The following is a 20,303-nucleotide window of genomic DNA, read 5'->3' as shown; positions in this document are numbered from 1 at the left end:
TACACTGCGTGTCTTATTCTTAGGTTTTTTCGGTAAAGTCACGTAGGTACATTTTTTTTTACAATTAATAAAAGTTCAATAAAAATAAAATAAAAATCACGACGTTTCGGAGGCAACACAAGCTTTCGTCTGAGCGCAGACGTGAAGGCCCAACGCGCCAAAGCGGCCAGCAACAAAAGAGCACTATCAAAGTCGTAGCAAGAGAATGGAGCAAGTTTATTGTTGTTGAGAACTTGGTGGTGGAGGGAGGAGGGGGGGTGGGGAAGAGACGTCGGGAGGGAATTCCACCGTGGTGCAGCGTGAGCGAAGAAGCGGAGAGAGTGGTGGGTGAGTCGATGGGTGAGTGAGCGAGCGAGTGAGCGAGTAGGCGGTTGAGTGAGTTTGTGAGTCGCGTCACCTGTGGTGTAGTGGTCGAACACAGCGTGGGTCAGTCTACCCAGCAACCACAGGCAACCCATGCGTTCCTCTTTTCAAGTGAATTTCGTCGCCAAAAAATTACGAAAGTTGACGGCCGAGTGATTTTCTGTTCAATGGACATCGAGGCGGTTCATACTCTTAGTTCTTTCGGTAAAGTCACGTAGGTAAAAAATGAAATTAAAATTAATAAAATAAAAATCACGACGTTTCGGAGGCAACACAAGTCTCCGTCATCAGGTGGGACCGTCACAGCCAGATTTGCTGCATCACTTGATGCTGCTGATGATGCTGATGCTGCTGATGACGCAACCTTTAAATACTTGATGCAGCAAATCTGGCCGTGACGGTCCCACCTGATGACGGAGACTTGTGTTGCCTCCGAAACGTCGTGATTTTTATTTTTTTATTTTTTTATTAATTTCAATTGAATTTTTTACCTACGTGACTTTACCGAAAGAACTAAGAGTATTAATCCTTGCAGTCACGAAAACTTCAAATCTAGAATCGAGGCGGTTCTCATCTCCCGTTGGTGGAAATTCCACATTCTTATAGGGGGGGAGGGGGAGGGAGTCGAGCCTATACATAGAGCAATAATTGAAATTACAATAGCAAGCCCTACCCAACATTTCCAAAGTGTGGCTTTCACTTTGGCGAGTGCGTGGGGGGCAGTGTGTGTGTGTGTGTGGGGGGGGTCTGTGCATGATACGACGCATCGTGGGGGGCAGAATAAGCGGGGCGGAGGGGGGGGGCAGAGGGGGGAGAGGGTGTGGGGCAGCAGAGTGCGCGATGGAGTGCGGAGCGAGTTGTAATTATAGACATTGTCTTGAGGCATCACGGAGTCAAATATAGTCCCCGGGGTATCAGGTGGCGCGGTTGCCTTGAGATGCCCGTGTATAGACGGGAACCTGCGCGTGTCCGTCACTGGGGAGGGAGCGACTCCCCTGGGGTGGAGGAGGGGGGAGCAGAGGGGGGGGGGGGGTGGACGCTGGAGACACTGATATCACAGCACACAAAGATAAAGATCCCCCGTGTAGCCTTAACAGACTGTAGGGGCAAGTGCTGTTAGCGAGCACCCATGAAGGCCGTAACGGTACACGAGGGGGTGGGTGGCCAGCACCACGCCCGACCGCCTTTGTCTCCCCGGTGGCGATGTTTACACACCGCACCAGGTACTCATTTGAGGCCGAGTCGACCTAGGGGAGGCCCGGGACGGGTTCAGATAATCGTCACTGGTGTTGGCCGTGAGCGTGAATCGAACCCGTGTCGCAGCGTAGCGCTAACCGCTACACCACCGCTCCCCACGCGTGTCCGTCACTGGGGAGGGAGCGATTCCCCTGGGGGTGGAGGAGGAGGGGAGCAGAGGAGGTGGGGGGCTGGAGACACTGGATATCACAGCACACACACACACAACCACACACACATACAAGGACACACACGCGAAGCGGCTGCGCAAGGCACATTTAAAGTGAGCGAATGCTGCGAGCCAAAGCAACTCAAGAGCCGAATAGTGCCTCGGGGTTTTAAAATAATATAGATTTAGTTATTTACAAAGCAATCATAACAGTTTCAAGGAATATAAGTAACTTTGATATCTGTTGCTTATATTCTCCACAACGCTGCTCACTCATTATTCTGTAATGATAGTTTCGTGTTAAACTAAGACCCGCATCTCACACATCTGGCAGTTCACCAACAAAGGGGTTCCAGCAAAGACTGACTGCTGATGAGACACTGGATATTGAAACCGGTAGTCCAGTTTTGCTCGTGTTGAACCAATGCTGCTGAAACAATAAAAATAATAAAATAAAACATAAAATAATTCTCACGACGTTTCGGCCACAACGCAAGCAGCCGTCATCAGATGAAGACCAGGTCTGTCGGGGAGAAAGAACCAAGAAGATGAATCCCTGCAGTCACGAAAGCTTTACATCGAAATTTAATGCTGCTGAACTTATGCACCTCGAGAAGGTTGTGTGGCTGATTGGATGTGCAACATTTTATGTGACTCTGGTGAAACCTTGGAAGTTAAGCAGGTTGGAGCCTGGCTCGCGCTTGGATGCATAACAGGTGTTATAGGCTGCCGCGGGGCTACGTTGAAATCCATTGCACTGGTACTGCTGCTCCACCGCTCTGCATCAACCCGCACTGACCAGCGAGGTGAAGTATGGACGAACAACGCCACGGCGTGGAGAGGATGCATGTAAGTGAGATGCGTGTGCCTGGCCTGGCCCTGCCTGACGCTGGCTCCGCCCACTGCGCTTGTAGCTCCGCCCACTGCGCTTGTAGCTCCGCCCACTGCGCTTGTAGCTCCGCCCACTGGCCATGTAGCTCCGCCCACTGCGCTTGTAGCTCCGCCCACTGCGCTTGTAGCTCCGCCCACTGGCCATGTAGCTCCGCCCACTGCGCTTGTAGCTCCGCCCACTGGTCTTGTAGCTCCGCCCACTGCGCTTGTAGCTCCGCCCACTGCGCTTGTAGCTCCGCCCACTGGTCATGTAGCTCCACCCACTGGTTATGTAGCTCCGCCCACTGGTCTTGTAGCTCCGCCCTCTCCCCACGTAGCTCCGCCCACTGCGCTTGTAGCTCCGCCCACTGCGCTTGTAGCACCGCCCACTGCCCAGGTAGCTCCGTCCACTGCTCTTGTAGCTCCGCCCCCTCCCCACGTAGCTCCGCCCACTGCGCTTGTAGCTCCGCCCCCTCCCCACGTAGCTCCGTCCACTGCTCTTGTAGCTCCGCCCACTGCCCAGGTAGCTCCGCCCACTACCCAGGTAGCTCCGCCCACTACCCAGGTAAGCTGCGCCCATTGCGCAGGTAGCTCCGCCCACCGCGCAGGTAGCTCCGCCCCCTGCCCAGGTAGCTCCGCCCACTGGCTGGGTAGCCCCGCCTCCTTACGGAACATTTTTAGTCAGTGGTTCTTAACCCTTCACTGCAACCTTGCAACTCCTTTGGTTCTCAATGGTAAAAACAAAGTGGAACGTTAATAAACACATAGGTTTGATGAAACAAAGTAGTTGTACTTACGTGCCCGTGCTTAAATAGTATTTTCGACGATTTACCTTCTAAAACGAAATCTGGCTCCGTCTCGCACCCCCAGTTTAAGAACCACTGGTTTAAAGAAACGTGGGACAAAGTTACGATCTTCGCAAAAGCCTCACGGGGGAACAACGAAACGTTGGAATTACGAACCCAACGCGACTGCCCCGGCCAAAGCATCACGTTTGGTGCCTTGATCTTTGTATAAGGGGCCGTCCATAAATGACGTCACGCGATTTTGGACGATTTTTGACCCCCCCCCCCCTTCGTCACACGGCGTCACAAAAGTCAGACCCCCCCCCCCTCAAATATGACGTCACAAAGCTCTGCCCCCCCCCAAAAAATATATAAACATGCTTCAAATCGCTTTAAACTATTGTCATTGTAGTGCGTATTTAATGCGGCGCTGCACTCTGATGTTGTAGGAGAAAACATTTATTAAAAAAGTCTATTTAATTAAGTAGAACGTGTTGTCTATATTTATTTAAAGTTGCGCATTTTGATGTGACGTCACATTTCTAAACCCCCCCCCCCTCGTCACACATCGTCACAAATGTCTCACCCCCCCCCCTCCCCCCCTAGGTGCGTGACGTCATTTATGGACGGCCCTTTAGGGCCCGTTACGCAAGTGTTGAGCTGGCTCCCAACAGACAAAGCAAACACAAGTTACAGCAATAACGTTTATAAAGCGACCAGAACAAAAACACGAACATGCGAGGCTCTGGTGTTTCCAGGTGAAATGTAAGAAATTAAGAAATAGAAACAAATAGATCCTTTCCCAGCAATGTCGGCTCCATCCCCAGTGTCTCCACCTCCATAGCAATGATACCCACGGGGGTAGCTGGGGCCTTGACTGAGGGACCCCTTCAGGGGAGAAAGGGGGCCCTGGCTGAGGGAACAGGAGAAAAGGGGGTCCAGGTTGAGGGAACAGGGACCCCTGCAGGAGAGAAAGGGGGTCTCTGGCTGAGGGAACAGGAGAGAAAGGGGGTCTCTGGCTGAGGGAACAGAGACCCCTGCAGGAGAGAAAGGGGGTCTCTGGCTGAGGGAACAGAGACCCCTGCAGGAGAGAAAGGGGGTCTCTGGCTGAGGGAACAGAGACCCCTGCAGGAGAGAAAGGGGGTCTCTGGCTGAGGGAACAGAGACCCCTGCAGGGGAGAAAGGGGGTCCAGGCTGAGGGAACAGGGACCCCTGCAGGAGAGAAAGGGGGTCTCTGGCTGAGGGAACAGGGACCCCTGCAGGAGAGAAAGGGGGTCTCTGGCTGAGGGAACAGAGACCCCTGCAGGGGAGAAAGGGGGTCCAGGCTGAGGAAACAGGGACCCCTGCAGGAGAGAAAGGGGGTCTCTGGCTGAGGGAACAGGAGAAAAGGGGGTCCAGGCTGAGTGAACAGGGACCCCTGCAGGAGAGAAAGGGGGTCTCTGGCTGAGGGAACAGGAGAAAAGGGGGTCCAGGTTGAGGGAACAGGGACCCCTGCAGGAGAGAAAGGGGGTCTCTGCTGAGGGAACGAGAGGGGTCTCTGGCTGAGGGACAGAGACCCCTGCAGGAGAGAAAGGGGGTCTCTGGCTGAGGGAACAGAGACCCCTGCAGGGGAGAAAGGGGGTCCAGGCTGAGGGAACAGGGACCCCTGCAGGAGAGAAAGGGGGTCTCTGGCTGAGGGAACAGGAGAAAAGGGGGTCCAGGCTGAGGGAACAGAGACCCCTGCAGGGGAGAAAGGGGGTCGTGTCTGAGGGAACAAAGACCCCTGCAGGAGAGAAAGGGGGTCCTGACTGAGTGAACAGGGACCCCTGCAGGAGAGAAAGGGGGTCGTGTCTGAGGGAACAGAGACCCCTGCAGGGGAGAAAGGGGGTCCTGACTGAGTGAACAGGGACCCCTGCAGGAGAGAAAGGGGGTCGTGTCTGAGGGAACAGAGACCCCTGCAGGGGAGAAAGGGGGTCGTGTCTGAGGGAACAGAGACCCCTGCAGGGGAGAAAGGGGGTCCTGAGTGAACAGGGACCCCTGCAGGAGAGAAAGGGGGTCGTGTCTGAGGGAACAGAGACCCCTGCAGGGGAGAAAGGGGGTCCTGACTGAGTGAACAGGGACCCCTGCAGGAGAGAAAGGGGGTCTCTGGCTGAGGGAACAGAGACCCCTGCAGGAGAGAAAGGGGGTCTCTGGCTGAGGGAACAGAGACCCCTGCAGGGGAGAAAGCGGGTCTCTGGCTGAGGGAACAGAGACCCCTGCAGGAGAGAAAGGGGGTCCTGACTGAGGGAACATGGACCCCTGCAGGAGAGAAAGCGGGTCTCTGGCTGAGGGAACAGAGACCCCTGCAGGGGAGAAAGCGGGTCTCTGGCTGAGGGAACAGAGACCCCTGCAGGAGAGAAAGGGGGTCCTGACTGAGGGAACATGGACCCCTGCAGGAGAGAAAGCGGGTCTCTGGCTGAGGGAACAGAGACCCCTGCAGGGGAGAAAGGGGGTCCAGGCTGAGTGAACAGGAGAAAAGGGGGTCCAGGCTGAGGGAACAGGGACCCCTGCAGGAGAGAAAGGGGGTCTCTGGCTGAGGGAACAGGAGAGAAGGGGGTCCAGGCTGAGGGAACAGAGACCCCTGCAGGAGAGAAAGGGGGTCCAGGCTGAGTGAACAGAGACCCCTGCAGGAGAGAAAGGGGGTCCAGGCTGAGTGAACAGAGACCCCTGCAGGAGAGAAAGGGGGTCCAGGCTGAGTGAACAGAGACCCCTGCAGGAGAGAAAGGGGTCCAGGCTGAGTGAACAGAGACCCCTGCAGGAGAGAAAGGGGGTCCAGGCTGAGTGAACAGGGACCCCTGCAGGAGAGAAAGGGGGTCTAGGCTGAGGGAACAGGAGAAAAGGGGGTCTCTAGCTGAGGGAACAGGGACCCCTTCAGGAGAGAAAGGGGGTCCAGGCTGAAGGAACAGGGACCCCTGCAGGAGAGAAAGGGGGTCCCTGTTTGGCACCGGGATTGGCTGCCCTCCTTTTCCCGTTCCGGGTCGCTCCGGGCGCTCATGGCCGCGAATTACGAGGAGAGCGATGCTGGTGAGTTATCCCGCTGGGGGGCGAGGGGGACCCGCCAAGGGGACCCGCCAAGGGGACCCGCCAAGGGGACCCGCCAAGGGGACCCGCCAAGGGGACCCTGGAACCCCCAGGGCCCCACGCTTGAGTCGGGGACCCCCTTAGGGGGTCTGGGGATGCGAGATTCTGTTGTGCGCGGGTCGGTTTGGAGCTAGGCCGCACTCGGGCCCCGGCACTTTCCTGCTCGGCTTGGCCGGGGGAGTCGCTCCCTGGGCCGCCGGTGGGGTCCGTGTGGAAGGGGTACGGGACCCCGAGTTAAAACAACGTGGGACCCCCTTTTCTGGGTGAAATTAGACATTAGTAGGGTTTAGCCAGTAAAGGGGGGGCTTTATAATGTCTTAACACACGACGTGTGCGGTTTAGTTTAGGGAGTTTTGCGTCAAACCACTGCTCCACACGCCGTGTCGGTCCCGACGGGCTCGTTTGACCATCACTTCACCGCGCTTGGCAGTGTGAGCGGGAAGCATAGAAATACAGTACAACCCGTGGGCCTGCTTCAGCTCCCGAGGTGAGGTGGGGGTCTCGCCCCCCCCCCGTGTCCCGTGCGCCCCCCCTCGCCCTGTGCCCCCCTCGCCCCCCCCCAACTCGCCCTGTGCCCCCCCCCACCTCGCCCCGTGCCCCCCTCGCCCCCCCCAACTCGCCCTGTGCCCCCCTCGCCCCCCCCCCCCAACTCGCCCTGTGCCCCCCTCGCCCCCCCCCACCTCGCCCTGTGCCCCCCTCGCCCCCCCAACTCGCTCGCCCCGTGCCCCCCTTGCTCGCCCCGTGCCCTCCTAGCCCCGTGCCCCCCCCCCCTCCTAGCCCTGTGCCCCCCCCTACCTCGCCCTGTGCCCCCCTCGCCCCCCCACCTCGCCCCGTGCCCCCCTTGCTCGCCCCGTGCCCTCCTAGCCCTGTGCCCCTCCCCTCCTAGCCCCGTGCCCTCGCCTCGTGCGCTCGTCCCGTGCCCCCCCTCGCTCTGTGCCCCCTCTCCTCGCCCCGTGCCCCCCCCCCCACGTTCTGTGCCCCCCTCGCTCCCCCCACCTCGCCCCGTGCCCCCCTCGTCCCCCCCACCTCGCCCCGTGCCCCCCCACCTCGCCCCATATCCCCCACCTCGCCCCATGCCCCCCCCCCCCACCTCGTTCTGTGCCCCTTGCCCCCCCCCTCGCCCCGTGCCCCCCCCCCCCTCCTCGCCCCGTGCCCCCCCCCCCCACCTCGTTCTGTGCCCCTTGCCCCCCCCCCCTCCTCGCCCCGTGCCCCCCTCAAGACCGACGGTGAGGAGTTCCCTCCGGAATCACTTCTTGGGGCCTGGGTAGAGGCACAGCCCCGCAAGTGCCGCGCACGCCGTTGCTGTCTGAAGGGGCCTCCACCAGAGGGAGCTCTAAGGTTGGGGTGGGCGCGAGGAGAGGGGGGTTCGGGGCGTTTGGTCTACTCCTCCACGTTGCCCCCCAGACGTGTGGAGAGTTGTCCTGGAAGTTGGTCAGCTTTGGTTCAAGCGAGCCTGACGCTGCTGCTGCTGAGACCCTGAATGTGGAAACCGGTGCCGAGCCCTGCTGGTGTTGAGCCCAACGCCGCTGAAATGATGCACTCCCAGCAGGGGAGGCCGTGTGGCAGAGGTCGCAACCGGGTACCCGATACCCGTACCCTACCCGATACCCGGCTACCCAGCCGGGTATCGGGTACCCGTTTGCGACCCTGGTGCGGCCGGGTACGGGTAGGCCGTGAGTCACTGGTGAGTCACCGTTTGTCACTCATTTCCCAACGTCTTGTCTCTTCTCACAATTCAAGTTCCTAGAATCAACCCACCCGCGCCTGCAACATGGCTTCATCCCAGAGGTCACAATCGGGTGCCCGTACCCGTACCCTACCCCCGTACCCTACCGGGTACGGGTATCGGGTAGGGTACTGGTACATGTACCCTGGTGCGGCCGGGTACGGGTAAGGAATCAAAACCCGTTTGCAACCTCTGCCGTGTGGCCGACGATGGCATGGATTTGTGAGTGAGGCGATTTCGCCCGCTTGTCCGCCTGTTTGCGAAACGTCAGCGCTGGCGTGCTCTCTCTCTCTGTCTCTCCGCAGGGAAGTTTATCCCCGCGTCGCGCCGCGCCGACGGGACGTGGAGGAAACCGCGGAGGGTGAAGGAGGGCTACGTGCCACCGGAGGAAGTTCCCGTGTGAGTTCCAACATCGCTAACCGTCGCTAGCCATCGCTAATCATCGGTAACTATCGCTTAACATCGCTAGCCATTGTTAACCATCGCTAGTCATTGCTAACCATCCGAAGCCATCGTGAGCCATTGCAAGTCATTTCTAACCATTGCTAGCTATTGCTAGTCATTACTAACCATCACGAACCATCGCAAACCATAGCAAACCATCGCTAGCCATTGCTAACGTCCCATACGTCACTAGCTGTCCCTGATGATTGGGTTGCACTGCTTTGTAAGAGTTTCGAATGAATTCTGTGTTTCTATTACACTGGTCAACATACTTTTTCTGGCATAAGGTATTCCAACGGGTTAAAGGTTATTTTGGGGTGCTGATTCCAAATCTGGCATCAGTTTTTGTCTATCCCATCAGTTTTTTGAGATATCAAATATTGCATTTTCAATAAAAACTGCAGAAAAAAAATATTAAATAAATGTGGATATCTACATAAAACTATATTTTAAACACACTATCCTAAAAATACAGCACCGTATTTTAACACTAATGCAGTCACTGACTCGCAGCAACTTGCAATCATAAGTGACAGAGTTAATTTCGGGTAAAATCCATGAAAATGGGGTATGCCGATAGCATAAAATGAGATGTGATAGAGAAATTAAATCTGAGACCAGATTTGGAATCAGCACCCTGAAAATAGTCTAAAACGGCTGCAAAAGTCCAGGCCAGATTTTTTTTTTTGTTGACCAGTGTTATCGGTCAGATTATATATTTGATCGTTCGCCATCTTCCCATATCCTTTCTTAGCAAATGAAAGAAATTAAATGTCTACGTATCCCATCAGTTGCTCGGCCTTCTGGGAGTCAATTTCAGCAGCATGGGTTCAGAACAAGCAAACTGTGGGCCGTTTTGATATTCAGTGTCTCAACAGAAGTGAGGCTTGCTGAGCCAACGCTGATGAGCTGCCAGCTGTTTATAAGCAGGGCCCTTTGCTAGTAGACGCATGACTATAAAAAACAACACAGAATAATTATCGTGAGCATCATTGTGAGACAAATAAGTAACAATAAATGATCAAGTTTCGATTTAAAGCTTTCGTGACTGCAGGGATTCATCTTCTTGGTTCTTTTGGTAAAGTCACGTAGAAGGGAAATAATAAAATAAAATAAATATTTTATTATGTTTTATTTTTATTATTTTATTATTTCCCTTCTACGTGACTTTACCGAAAGAACCAAGAAGATGAATGATCAGTTCACACGTAGGCTTTCGCCACCATATATTATTGTTATTATATTAGTCGTAATAAAGGTTGGAAATGTTGTGGATTTACTCCAAGCCCGTAATTATAATATTAGGGGGAACACATCCCCCCCCAATATTAAAATATGCTCAAAATGTCCCCCCCAATATATTGCTGTAAAATAGATTTCTGTTTATATGATTGTGGTTATGGTTGTACTTTATTAATCCCTAATCTCTGCCATTACATACAATGAAACAAGAAAAGATGAAAAAGTAAAAACAGAGCAATGTAATACAATACACTTAGACATTATTGTAAAACATAAATTAAAAGTCCATCTTATGTATTAGTGAATTTTAAATATTTTAGGCAGGAAATGATAGTAGTAACTAATTGGCACATTGTGTTTAGGTGACAAGCTCTTCCTGGTTGGCAGTGTTGGGTGGTGGCGGGTTTAACAATACATTTACATGTGCACGATCTAACGCAACAACAAAAACACTTTTATCGTGAATAAATCATCAAGACAATCCACCTGCACATAATGCGTGGGGGCAGATACGGGAGGCAGGAGTACAGTCTGTGTAATGAAATCCACAAGTATCAACCCTATTGTTGGTTCTTTCGATAAAGTCACGTAGAAGGGAAATAATAAAATATAAATATATAAAACAATAAAAATTCTCACGACGTTTCGACGGCAACACAAGCAATCATCATCAAAACGTCCATCCTATGTGTTGCCACAAGCAATCATCATCAGGTGTGAAATCCACAGCAATTTTCTTTGCTGTGGATTTACACCTGATGATGATTGCTTGTGTTGCAGTCGAAACGTCGTGAGAATTTGTATTGTTTAATATTTTTATTATTTCCCTTCTACGTGACTTTACCGAAAGAACCAAGAATATGAATCCCTGCAGTCACGAAAGCTTTAAATCAAAAAGTATGTTACCCTCTTTATTTCTCGCTCCGGCTTGGCTCCACACGGCCATCTCCATGCACCTCTCTCTCCCCGCGACTCCCGCTCTCTTCCTCGCCCCGCCTCTCTCTTCCCGCTTCTCCTCCAGTTGTATCCCCCGTAGCGTCAGCTGATAGCTACGTGCCGCGTTATCGCAGCCCTGAGTAATCCTATACAGTAAAACCTTGGATTGCGAGCATAATTCATTCCAGAAATGTGTTTGTAATCCAAAGCACTCGTTATGATCACGTGACGCTCGGCAGACAAAGCGTGATCACGTACTACGTGTATTGCAAGAACTCGCTCGTTTATCAAATAAAAATTAATAAAAAAAAATTGCTCGTCTTGCAAAACGCTCGCAGACCATGTTACTCGCAATCCAAGCTTTTACTGTACATGTGTAATAAAGGACTCTTTCTCAGTGTCGATCTCCGTTGTCCTTTATTTGGGTTCGTATAAATCTCGCTCACACGGCGTCCTCGCTCAGGCCCGCGTCTCCTCCGACGATCACTCCACAGCCTCACTGCTGCTCCGCCCTGCAGCCACACTGCCGCTCCGTTCTGCTGCCTCACTGCTGCTACGCTCTGCAGCCTCACTGCTGCTACGCTCTGCAGCCTCACTGCTGCTCCGCTCTGCAGCCTCACTGCTGCTCCGTTCTGCAGCCTCACTGCTGCTACGCTCTGCAGCCACACTGCTGCTCCGCTCTGCAGCCTCACTGCTGCTCCGCTCTGCAGCCTCACTGCTGCTCCGCTCTGCAGCCTCACTGCTGCTCCGTTCTGCAGCCTCACTGCTGCTACGCTCTGCAGCCACACTGCTGCTCCGCTCTGCAGCCTCACTGCTGCTCCGTTCTGCAGCCTCACTGCTGCTCCGCTCTGCAGCCACACTGCTGCTACGCTCTGCAGCCTCACTGCTGCTACGCTCTGCAGCCTCACTGCTGCTCCGCTCTGCAGCCTCACTGCTGCTCCGCTCTGCAGCCTCACTGCTGCTACGCTCTGCAGCCTCACTGCTGCTCCGCTCTGCAGCCACACTGCTGCTCCGCTCTGCAGCCACACTGCTGCTACGCTCTGCAGCCTCACTGCTGCTCCGCTCTGCAGCCACACTGCTGCTCCGCTCTGCAGCCACACTGCTGCTCCATTCTGCAGCCTCACTGCTGCTCCGTTCTGCAGCCACACTGCTGCTCCGTTCTGCAGCCTCACTGCTGCTCCACCCTGCAGCCACACTGCTGCTCCGCTCTGCAGCCTCACTGCTGCTCCGCCCTGCAGCCACCCTGCTGCTGCGCTCTCCAGCCACACTGCTCCTCCTCGCTCACGGCAAAGCCTTCCACAGCCCGCTAGCCCTCTGCGCCCTGACACCAATGGCTGACGGTGTCGACATCTCCCACCGCGTGGCGATCGCGCCACCCTCCCCGTACTGCCCAGCGTGGCCTCCTCCCGTTTCACTCAGTCTCAACTCCCGATCCCCTTCCGGTTCTCTCCCTAAATCCGCTCCCCCACGTGACCCTAACTCCTCCCTCTCCTCATGTGACCCAGACTCCGCCCCCCTCAATGCTTGCTCGCATTACATATGTGTGCTCCTTGGTGTTGTTGAAGGAGTGACTGACTGACCGCACGACTGCGTGGCTGCTTTGTCATTGGCACCGCACAGCTACGAGAACAAGTACGTGAAGTTCTACAAGAGCAAGCCGAGCCTGCCGCCGGGACTCTCTGTCGCTGCCGCCGACGAACTGAAGCAGAAATCGCAGCAGGAGGGCGACCAGTCCAGCGGCGCCGCGCTTTCCAAAACCGCCAAGAAGAACCTTCGACGCAAAGAGAAGCGCAAGCAGCAGCAGGAGCCCCACGAGGGCGGCGGTGAGCACGATGAGAACGACGTTGCCCACGACAGCGGTGGGGACGATGACACCGCGGCCTTGAGCGAGGCTCTGCACAGGAGCAGCATCGCCGAACGGGTGAGCTCCACCGCAACTACCGCAACCACCATTCCTAGTCGCTCCCGCTCGCCGGCTCTACCGTTAAACCACAGAGAGAGCCGAGGTGGCCGGGTGGCTCGGCAGTCACGGCGGTGCTGAGCCGGTGCCGCTGAGACGCTGGGTTCGAGTGCGGGTGTCGGCCGCCTGTGGTGAAACCGGGTTCTCAAGTGTAGCGAGTGGATGGTGACACCCATGGACCCGCACAGAGTTCCCATGAACTCGCATTGGCTGATTTTTTTACGTGCTTTTTATTAACTCATTCTGTCTGTTGTTGTTGTCCTCAAATCTTATAACTCAATTTTAACCCACTTTCTAATGTGCTATCGACTGCAAACTTGGTATACTTATGTCATACTGATGACAATACTATATTGTATCATAAAAAAAAAATTATATTTTTTTGAAAAAGATATTTTATATGTTATGTTTCGGCTTGGGTCTAATTGTCCACGCTCAACTGACGTTGGCTGTAATTGGCCACGGTCCCTTACGTTATGGCAAGCTTCGGGGCCACTTCCTGGAGTCGTGGAGTTCTGCCATTACTAGTACGCTACATTAAAGCGAGTTTTAAAACATTTTTTAAAAATATTACTTATGACTAACATGAGCGCTCAAGTGTAGCGAATTTCCGGTCTCAGTACGGTCACCAGTGACCGCGCGATAAAAGAGCGTCGCGTTTGATTTTGGTTGTGCCACACACACATTGGCTAAATTCCTGCTCTGATATTTAAAACTTCCGGTTTGACTGTCGTGTGATGAACATTACTTTCTGCGCGAGGTCGAGCGGTAGAAGTTTGCAGTTTGTTTTCCGCGGGCCACCCTGGTTAACACCGCGGCGTGGAATTAACCACAACACACTCGGCGCCGCCTCCTCCACTCACGGTGGATGTTAAAAGGTCCCGTGACGTCTTTAAAAGAGGGGCCGGCCATTGTGTTGCCGGCAAAGGTCGCAACCGGGTACCCGATACCCGTACCCTACCCATTTGCGACCCTGGTGCGGCCGGGTACGGGTACGGGTAGGCCGTGAGTCACTGGTGAGTAACTGTTTGTCACTCATTTCCCAACGTCTTGTCTCTTCTCACAATTCAAGTTCCTAGAATCAACCCACCCGCGCCTGCAACATGGCTTCATCCCAGAGGTCGCAATCAGGTACCCGATGCCCGTACCCTACCCGTACCCGGCCAGGTACGGGTACGGCCGGGTACGGGTACCGGTTTGCGACTCTGGTGCGGCCGGGTACGGGTAAGGAATCAAAACCCGTTTGCGACCTCTGGTTGCCGGCACCACGGTCTGAATTTTCCCCAAATTAAACTCATTGCGGTCGTCGCTTTTCTCCTTAAACCTAGCAGGGCCCCCTCCCCAATGGGAGTCTTGAGACCTAGGGAGGGGTTTTAGTTTTTTTGCTGCCGCTTCCACGTCCGCGCTTAAAAGGACCTCGTGTGCGCGCCCTCCCTCCCGTCTTCGTCAGGATGCTGGAGACCCGGGCGAGGAGCGGAAAGCGGTGGCACCCGCCTCCACCGAGGAGCCCCACGCGGCGGGCGCCTCGGATTTGGCGAAACGAATCAAAAATCTGAAGAAGAAATTGAGACAGATCGAGGAACTGGAGCAGAAGATCCAGTGCGGGGAGTTGCTCCAGCCCAGCAAGGAACAGCAGGAAAAGCTGGCCCGGAAGTCCGCGTTGGAACAGGAGCTGGCATCGCTGGAGTAACTCTGCCAGGCGGAAGAAAGTCCGGATCCGTTGTCTCTGGAGAGTCGCGTTTTTTTCTTGTTTTTTTACTTTATTTCACCTTTGTCCGCCACGGTTCTCCCGCTCTCCTCCTGCCGCTCGTCTCGGCGTCGCGTTTCCACCGGCCGGGGGCCCTTCACGTGCTCGGTCGACAGCCCCACGACACGTGCGATTACTCGAGTAAGCCGAATCACGGTCCGATCATCGCTCCACTCGGTCGCATCGCGTCCGCCGCTGGACTGAGGGGCGACGGGGGCGGCACTTGACGAGGTCGTCGTCGTTGAGCTCATCGCGCCGTGCGGTTGTGGCTTGGCGGGGTGGGGGCGGGGGGGGGGGATGGCGTGGAGGTTTCCAGCATTTCGGAAGGCAGCGTGTTGGGGAAGCGGGGGGGGGTCAGCCGCGGTTTTGGAAACTTCTCGCGTAACCGATCGTGACGAAAGACGCCGATTGCGACCTCGGTCGACCGGTCCACCCACCGGTTGACCGCTGCTGCCGATCGTCCTCGCCGCCCCCCACGGAGCCCCCCCCCCCTCCTTGACCACACGGTCTCCCGAACGGGCCGCCGCGCCGCTCCTCGGTCGGCAGCCGGCCCACCTCGTCGCGATGCGCTGAAGGCTGTCTCGGTCGCCGCTGCTCGTCGAGAAATAAAGGGAGGCAGCCACGCCCCGCTGTGTTTTACCTCTGCGGATTCCTCCGGCCCTTTCAATTGTAAACACACGGCTGCGCACGCACGCACGCTCCTGCACGTACTTGTGCACACACACACGTACACGGAGGGCTCTCAATAGGAGGTAAGCGCCGCCGTCTCGGTGCTCATTTGACCAGGAAGTCATTTGGGCTCTTGACGGAGCGATGCCGCGAGAATTGGCGCCTGAGCGATGGTCACAAACGCAGACTCGGCGGTGTTGGTAAACAGCACCATTGTTTAATAATGAGTTTTCTCGTACAGGATCAACATCACCGTCGCCTTTGTCGATTGCCACCGATCTCCGCGGAGTTCACGCGTGACATTGCGTGCAGAGGGGTGAGGTGAAAGGTGCACAGGTGCGAGGAGGGGGTCTCCATCCACGGAGAGTGAACTTCAGGGTGACATTTAGCCCCACGTTGACCCCCACGTTGACCCCACGTGCTGGAAGAGAGGGGTGGGCGTACTCACTTCAACCCACTGTCACGTGTGCGATTGACCAGTGCAACCCCCCCCCCCCCCATGTGCACTGCGGAAATGTGATTCATCGTCCCGCGACGCGTTTAACCGGCGCGGAAGAGTGGACCGAACACATCTTAGGGTCACGCCGTACGGCGGAGGCCCTGCCGCGGGCGGTAGCGTGAGCAGGCAATTGCAGGGTCTGCACATTTACACGTGAGGTGACGTCCCAATACACCCGTACAAAGAAACAAACATGCTGATGAGACCCGGAGAAGAAATTTTTTTTTTGGATTTTTGACGCTCAAGCAAATGCTGCTTGGAAACGAACGGTTCGCAAGGCCTGTTGACCCGACTGGCATCGTAGTCGGAACAGAAAGAGGCCCTTCCTGCCTGCGTTCTGATCGCGTATTGCTCAGCTGCCTGGCCACACGTACCTCTTAGTCACAGGCTACCCGTACAGCTAGCCGGGGCTTTGACTCTGGAAGAGAAACGCAGTCGGTCACCGGTCGTGAGAGACGACCAATTAATTCCTGATGCGTTACAAAAGCAAACAGACTCCCCGCCGGAAGTAATCATCCTGACGACCCACGGCATGCGGTGGTGGGGTGAGGGTCAGGTGAGATGGCCCTCGATGTCGGGGCTGAGACTCGCCTCCTGAAGAGGGCGGTGGGGGAAGAAGGGGGCATTGGTGGGCGCGTGCGGGAGATGGGAACGGGAGATGGGCGATGGGGGGAGATTCCGTCACGCCGAGTTAATGAGATGCTTTTACGCTGCCACGGTGACGGCTTAGCGGACTTGCTTCAACAATCGTGACCCCCTGTAGCCTTCGCTAAGTCCAGCGCCCCCCCCCAAGTACAATCTTCTGTGTTGAAATGTAAATCGTGCAAACTGGTGGGCGGAAGAAAAATGCGTAAAAGTGTTTGTGGTAGCGAGAGAAGGTCCACTGTGTGTGGTGGTGGTAGCGAGAGAAGGCCCACTGTGTGTTGTGGTAGCGAGAGAAGGCCCACTGGATGTGGTGGTGGTAGCGAGAGAAGGCCCACTGTGTGTGGTGGTGGTAGCGAGAGAAGGCCCACTGAGTGGTTGTGGTAGCGAGAGAAGGTCCACTGGGTGTGGTGGTGGTAGAGAAGGCCCACTGTGTGTGGTGGTGGTAGCGAGAGAAGGTCCACTGGGTGTGGTGGTGGTGGTAGCGAGAGAAGGCCCACTGGGTGTGGTGGTGGTAGCGAGAGAAGGCCCATTGGGTGTGGTGGTGGTAGCGAGTGAAGGCCCACTGGGTGTGGTGGTAGCGAGGGAAGGCCCACTGGGTGTGGTGGTGGTAGCGAGAGAAGGCCCACTGGGTGTGGTGGTGGTAGCGAGAGAAGGCCCATTGGGTGTGGTGGTGGTAGCGAGTGAAGGCCCACTGGGTGTGGTGGTAGCGAGAGAAGGCCCACTGGGTGTGGTGGTGGTAGCGAGAGAAGGTCCACTGGGTGTGGTGGTGGTAGCGAGAGAAGGCCCACTGTGTGGTGGTGGTAGCGAGAGAAGGTCCACTGGGTGTGGTGGTGGTGGTAGCGAGAGAAGGCCCACTGGGTGTGGTGGTGGTAGCGAGAGAAGGCCCATTGGGTGTGGTGGTGGTAGCGAGTGAAGGCCCACTGGGTGTGGTGGTAGCGAGGGAAGGCCCACTGGGTGTGGTAGTGGTAGCGAGAGAAGGTCCACTGAGTGTGGTGGTGGTAGCGAGAGAAGGCCCACTGAGTGTGGTGGTGGTAGCGAGAGAAGGCCCACTGGGTGTGGTGGTGGTAGAGAGAGAAGGTCCACTGGGTGTGGTGGTGGTAGCGAGAGAAGGCCCACTGGGTGTGGTGGTGGTAGCGAGAGAAGGCCCACTGAGTGTGGTGGTGGTAGCGAGAGAAGGCCCACTGGGTGTGGTGGTGGTAGCGAGAGAAGGCCCACTGGGTGTGGTGGTGGTAGCGAGAGAAGGCCCACTGGGTGTGGTGGTGGTAGAGAGAGAAGGCCCACTGAGTGTGGTGGTGGTAGCGGGAGAAGGCCCACTGAGTGGTGGTGGTAGCGAGAGAAGGCCCACTGAGTGTGGTGGTGGTAGCGAGAGAAGGCCCACTGCGTGTAGTGGTGGTGGTAGCGAGAGAAGGCCCACTGAGTGTGGTGGTGGTGGTAGCGAGAGAAGGCCCACTGTGTGTGGTGGTGGTAGCGAGAGAAGGCCCACTGCGTGTAGTGGTGGTGGTAGCGAGAGAAGGCCCACTGAGTGTGGTGGTGGTGGTAGCGAGAGAAGGTCCACTGTGTGTGGTGGTAGCGAGAGAAGGCCCACTGGGTGTGGTGGTGGTAGCGAGAGAAGGCCCACTGCGTGTGGTGGTGGTGGTAGCGAGAGAAGGTCCACTGGGTGTGGTAGTGGTAGCGAGGGAAGGCCCACTGGGTGTGGTGGTGGTAGCGAGAGAAGGTCCACTGTGTGTGGTGGTGGTAGCGAGAGAAGGCCCACTGTGTGTGGTGGTGGTAGCGAGAGAAGGCCCACTGTGTGTGGTGGTGGTAGAGAGAGAAGGCCCACTTGGTGTGGTGGTGGTAGCGAGAGAAGGCCCACTGGGTGTGGTGGTGGTAGCGAGGGAAGGCCCACTGGGTGTGGTGGTGGTAGCGAGAGAAGGTCCACTGGGTGTGGTGGTAGTGCTAGCGAGAGAAGGCCCACTGAGTGTGGTGGTGGTAGAGAAGGCCCACTGGGTGTGGTGGTGGTAGCGAGAGAAGGTCCACTGGGTGTGGTGGTGGTAGTGAGAGAAGGCCCACTGTGTGTGGTGGTGGTAGCGAGGGAAGGCCCACTGTGTGTGGTGGTGGTAGCGAGAGAAGGTCCACTGGGTGTGGTGGTGGTAGCGAGAGAAGGCCCACTGAGTGTGGTGGTGGTAGAGAAGGCCCACTGGGTGTGGTGGTGGTAGCGAGAGAAGGTCCACTGGGTGTGGTGGTGGTAGTGAGAGAAGGCCCACTGAGTGTGGTGGTGGTAGCGAGAGAAGGTCCACTGTGTGTGGTGGTGGTAGCGAGAGAAGGCCCACTGAGTGTGGTGGTGGTAGCGAGAGAAGGCCCACTGAGTGTGGTGGTGGTAGCGAGAGAAGGCCCACTGGGTGTGGTGGTGGTAGCGAGAGAAGGCCCACTGGGTGTGGTGGTGGTAGCGAGAGAAGGCCCACTGGGTGTGGTGGTGGTAGCGAGAGAAGGCCCACTGGGTGTGGTGGTGGTAGCGAGAGAAGGCCCACTGGGTGTGGTGGTGGTAGCGAGGGAAGGCCCACTGTGTGTGGTGGTGGTAGCGGGAGAAGGCCCACTGGGTGTGGTGGTGGTAGAGAGAGAAGGCCCACTGGGTGTGGTGGTGGTAGAGAGAGAAGGCCCACTGGGTGTGGTGGTGGTAGCGAGAGAAGGCCCACTGGGTGTGGTGGTGGTAGAGAGAGAAGGCCCACTGTGTGTGGTGGTGGTAGCGGGAGAAGGCCCACTGGGTGTGGTGGTGGTAGCGAGAGAAGGCCCACTGGGTGTGGTGGTGGTAGCGAGAGAAGGCCCACTGGGTGTGGTGGTGGTAGCGAGGGAAGGCCCACTGAGTGGTGGTGGTAGCGAGAGAAGGCCCACTGGGTGTGGTGGTGGTAGCGAGGGAAGGCCCACTGAGTGGTGGTGGTAGAGAGAGAAGGCCCACTGAGTGTGGTGGTGGTAGCGGGAGAAGGCCCACTGAGTGGTGGTGGTAGCGAGAGAAGGCCCACTGTGTGTGGTGGTGGTAGCGAGAGAAGGCCCACTGTGTGTGGTGGTGCTAGCGAGAGAAGGCCCACTGTGTGTGGTGGTGGTAGCGAGAGAAGGCCCACTGCGTGTAGTGGTGGTGGTAGCGAGAGAAGGTCCACTGTGTGTGGTGGTAGCGAGAGAAGGCCCACTGGGTGTGGTGGTGGTAGCGAGAGAAGGCCCACTGAGTGTGGTGGTGGTGGTAGCGAGAGAAGGTCCACTGTGTGTGGTGGTAGCGAGAGAAGGCCCACTGGGTGTGGTGGTGGTAGCGAGAGAAGGCCCACTGTGTGTGGTGGTGGTGGTAGCGAGAGAAGGTCCACTGTGTGTGGTGGTGGTAGCGAGAGAAGGCCCACTGAGTGTGGTGGTGGTAGCGAGGGAAGGCCCACTGAGTGTGGTGGTGGTAGCGAGAGAAGGCCCACTGTGTGTGGTGGTGGTAGAGAGAGAAGGCCCACTTGGTGTGGTGGTGGTAGCGAGAGAAGGCCCACTGGGTGTGGTGGTGGTAGCGAGGGAAGGCCCACTGGGTGTGGTGGTGGTAGCGAGAGAAGGTCCACTGGGTGTGGTGGTAGTGCTAGCGAGAGAAGGCCCACTGAGTGTGGTGGTGGTAGAGAAGGCCCACTGGGTGTGGTGGTGGTAGAGAAGGCCCACTGGGTGTGGTGGTGGTAGCGAGAGAAGGTCCACTGGGTGTGGTGGTGGTAGTGAGAGAAGGCCCACTGTGTGTGGTGGTGGTAGCGAGGGAAGGCCCACTGTGTGTGGTGGTGGTAGCGAGAGAAGGTCCACTGGGTGTGGTGGTAGTGCTAGCGAGAGAAGGCCCACTGAGTGTGGTGGTGGTAGCGAGAGAAGGCCCACTGAGTGTGGTGGTGGTAGAGAAGGCCCACTGGGTGTGGTGGTGGTAGCGAGAGAAGGT

At 56.5% G+C, this 20,303-nt stretch overlaps 1 protein-coding gene across 1 annotated transcript; it reads left to right on the top strand.

Annotated features, from left to right (window-relative positions):
* Positions 1-6,261: 6,261 nt before the first annotated feature.
* Positions 6,262-15,216, top strand: PYM1 (PYM homolog 1, exon junction complex associated factor). Its single transcript, XM_061576706.1, has 4 exons — positions 6,262-6,465; positions 8,554-8,647; positions 12,491-12,791; positions 14,281-15,216. The coding sequence occupies exons 1-4, from the start codon at positions 6,435-6,437 to the stop codon at positions 14,518-14,520; spliced, it is 666 nt and encodes a 221-aa protein (XP_061432690.1). The 5' UTR covers positions 6,262-6,434; the 3' UTR covers positions 14,521-15,216.
* The last annotated feature ends 5,087 nt before the right edge of the window (positions 15,217-20,303 follow it).

Source organism: Lethenteron reissneri, chromosome 61 (assembly GCF_015708825.2).
Source record: "Lethenteron reissneri isolate LAM-NWPU_2019-01 chromosome 61, ASM1570882v1, whole genome shotgun sequence".
Lineage (NCBI taxonomy): Eukaryota > Metazoa > Chordata > Hyperoartia > Petromyzontiformes > Petromyzontidae > Lethenteron > Lethenteron reissneri.
Note: the sequence above shows the minus strand (reverse complement) of the source record. Positions and strands in the feature narration are given on the sequence as shown.

Coding starts and splice junctions, on each gene's coding strand:
- PYM1 (XM_061576706.1), top strand. CDS start 6,435: ATGGCCGCGAATTACGAGGAGAGCGATGCTG. Junction 6,466..8,553: donor TTACGAGGAGAGCGATGCTG/GTGAGTTATCCC, acceptor GTCTCTCCGCAG/GGAAGTTTATCCCCGCGTCG. Junction 8,648..12,490: donor CCACCGGAGGAAGTTCCCGT/GTGAGTTCCAAC, acceptor GGCACCGCACAG/CTACGAGAACAAGTACGTGA.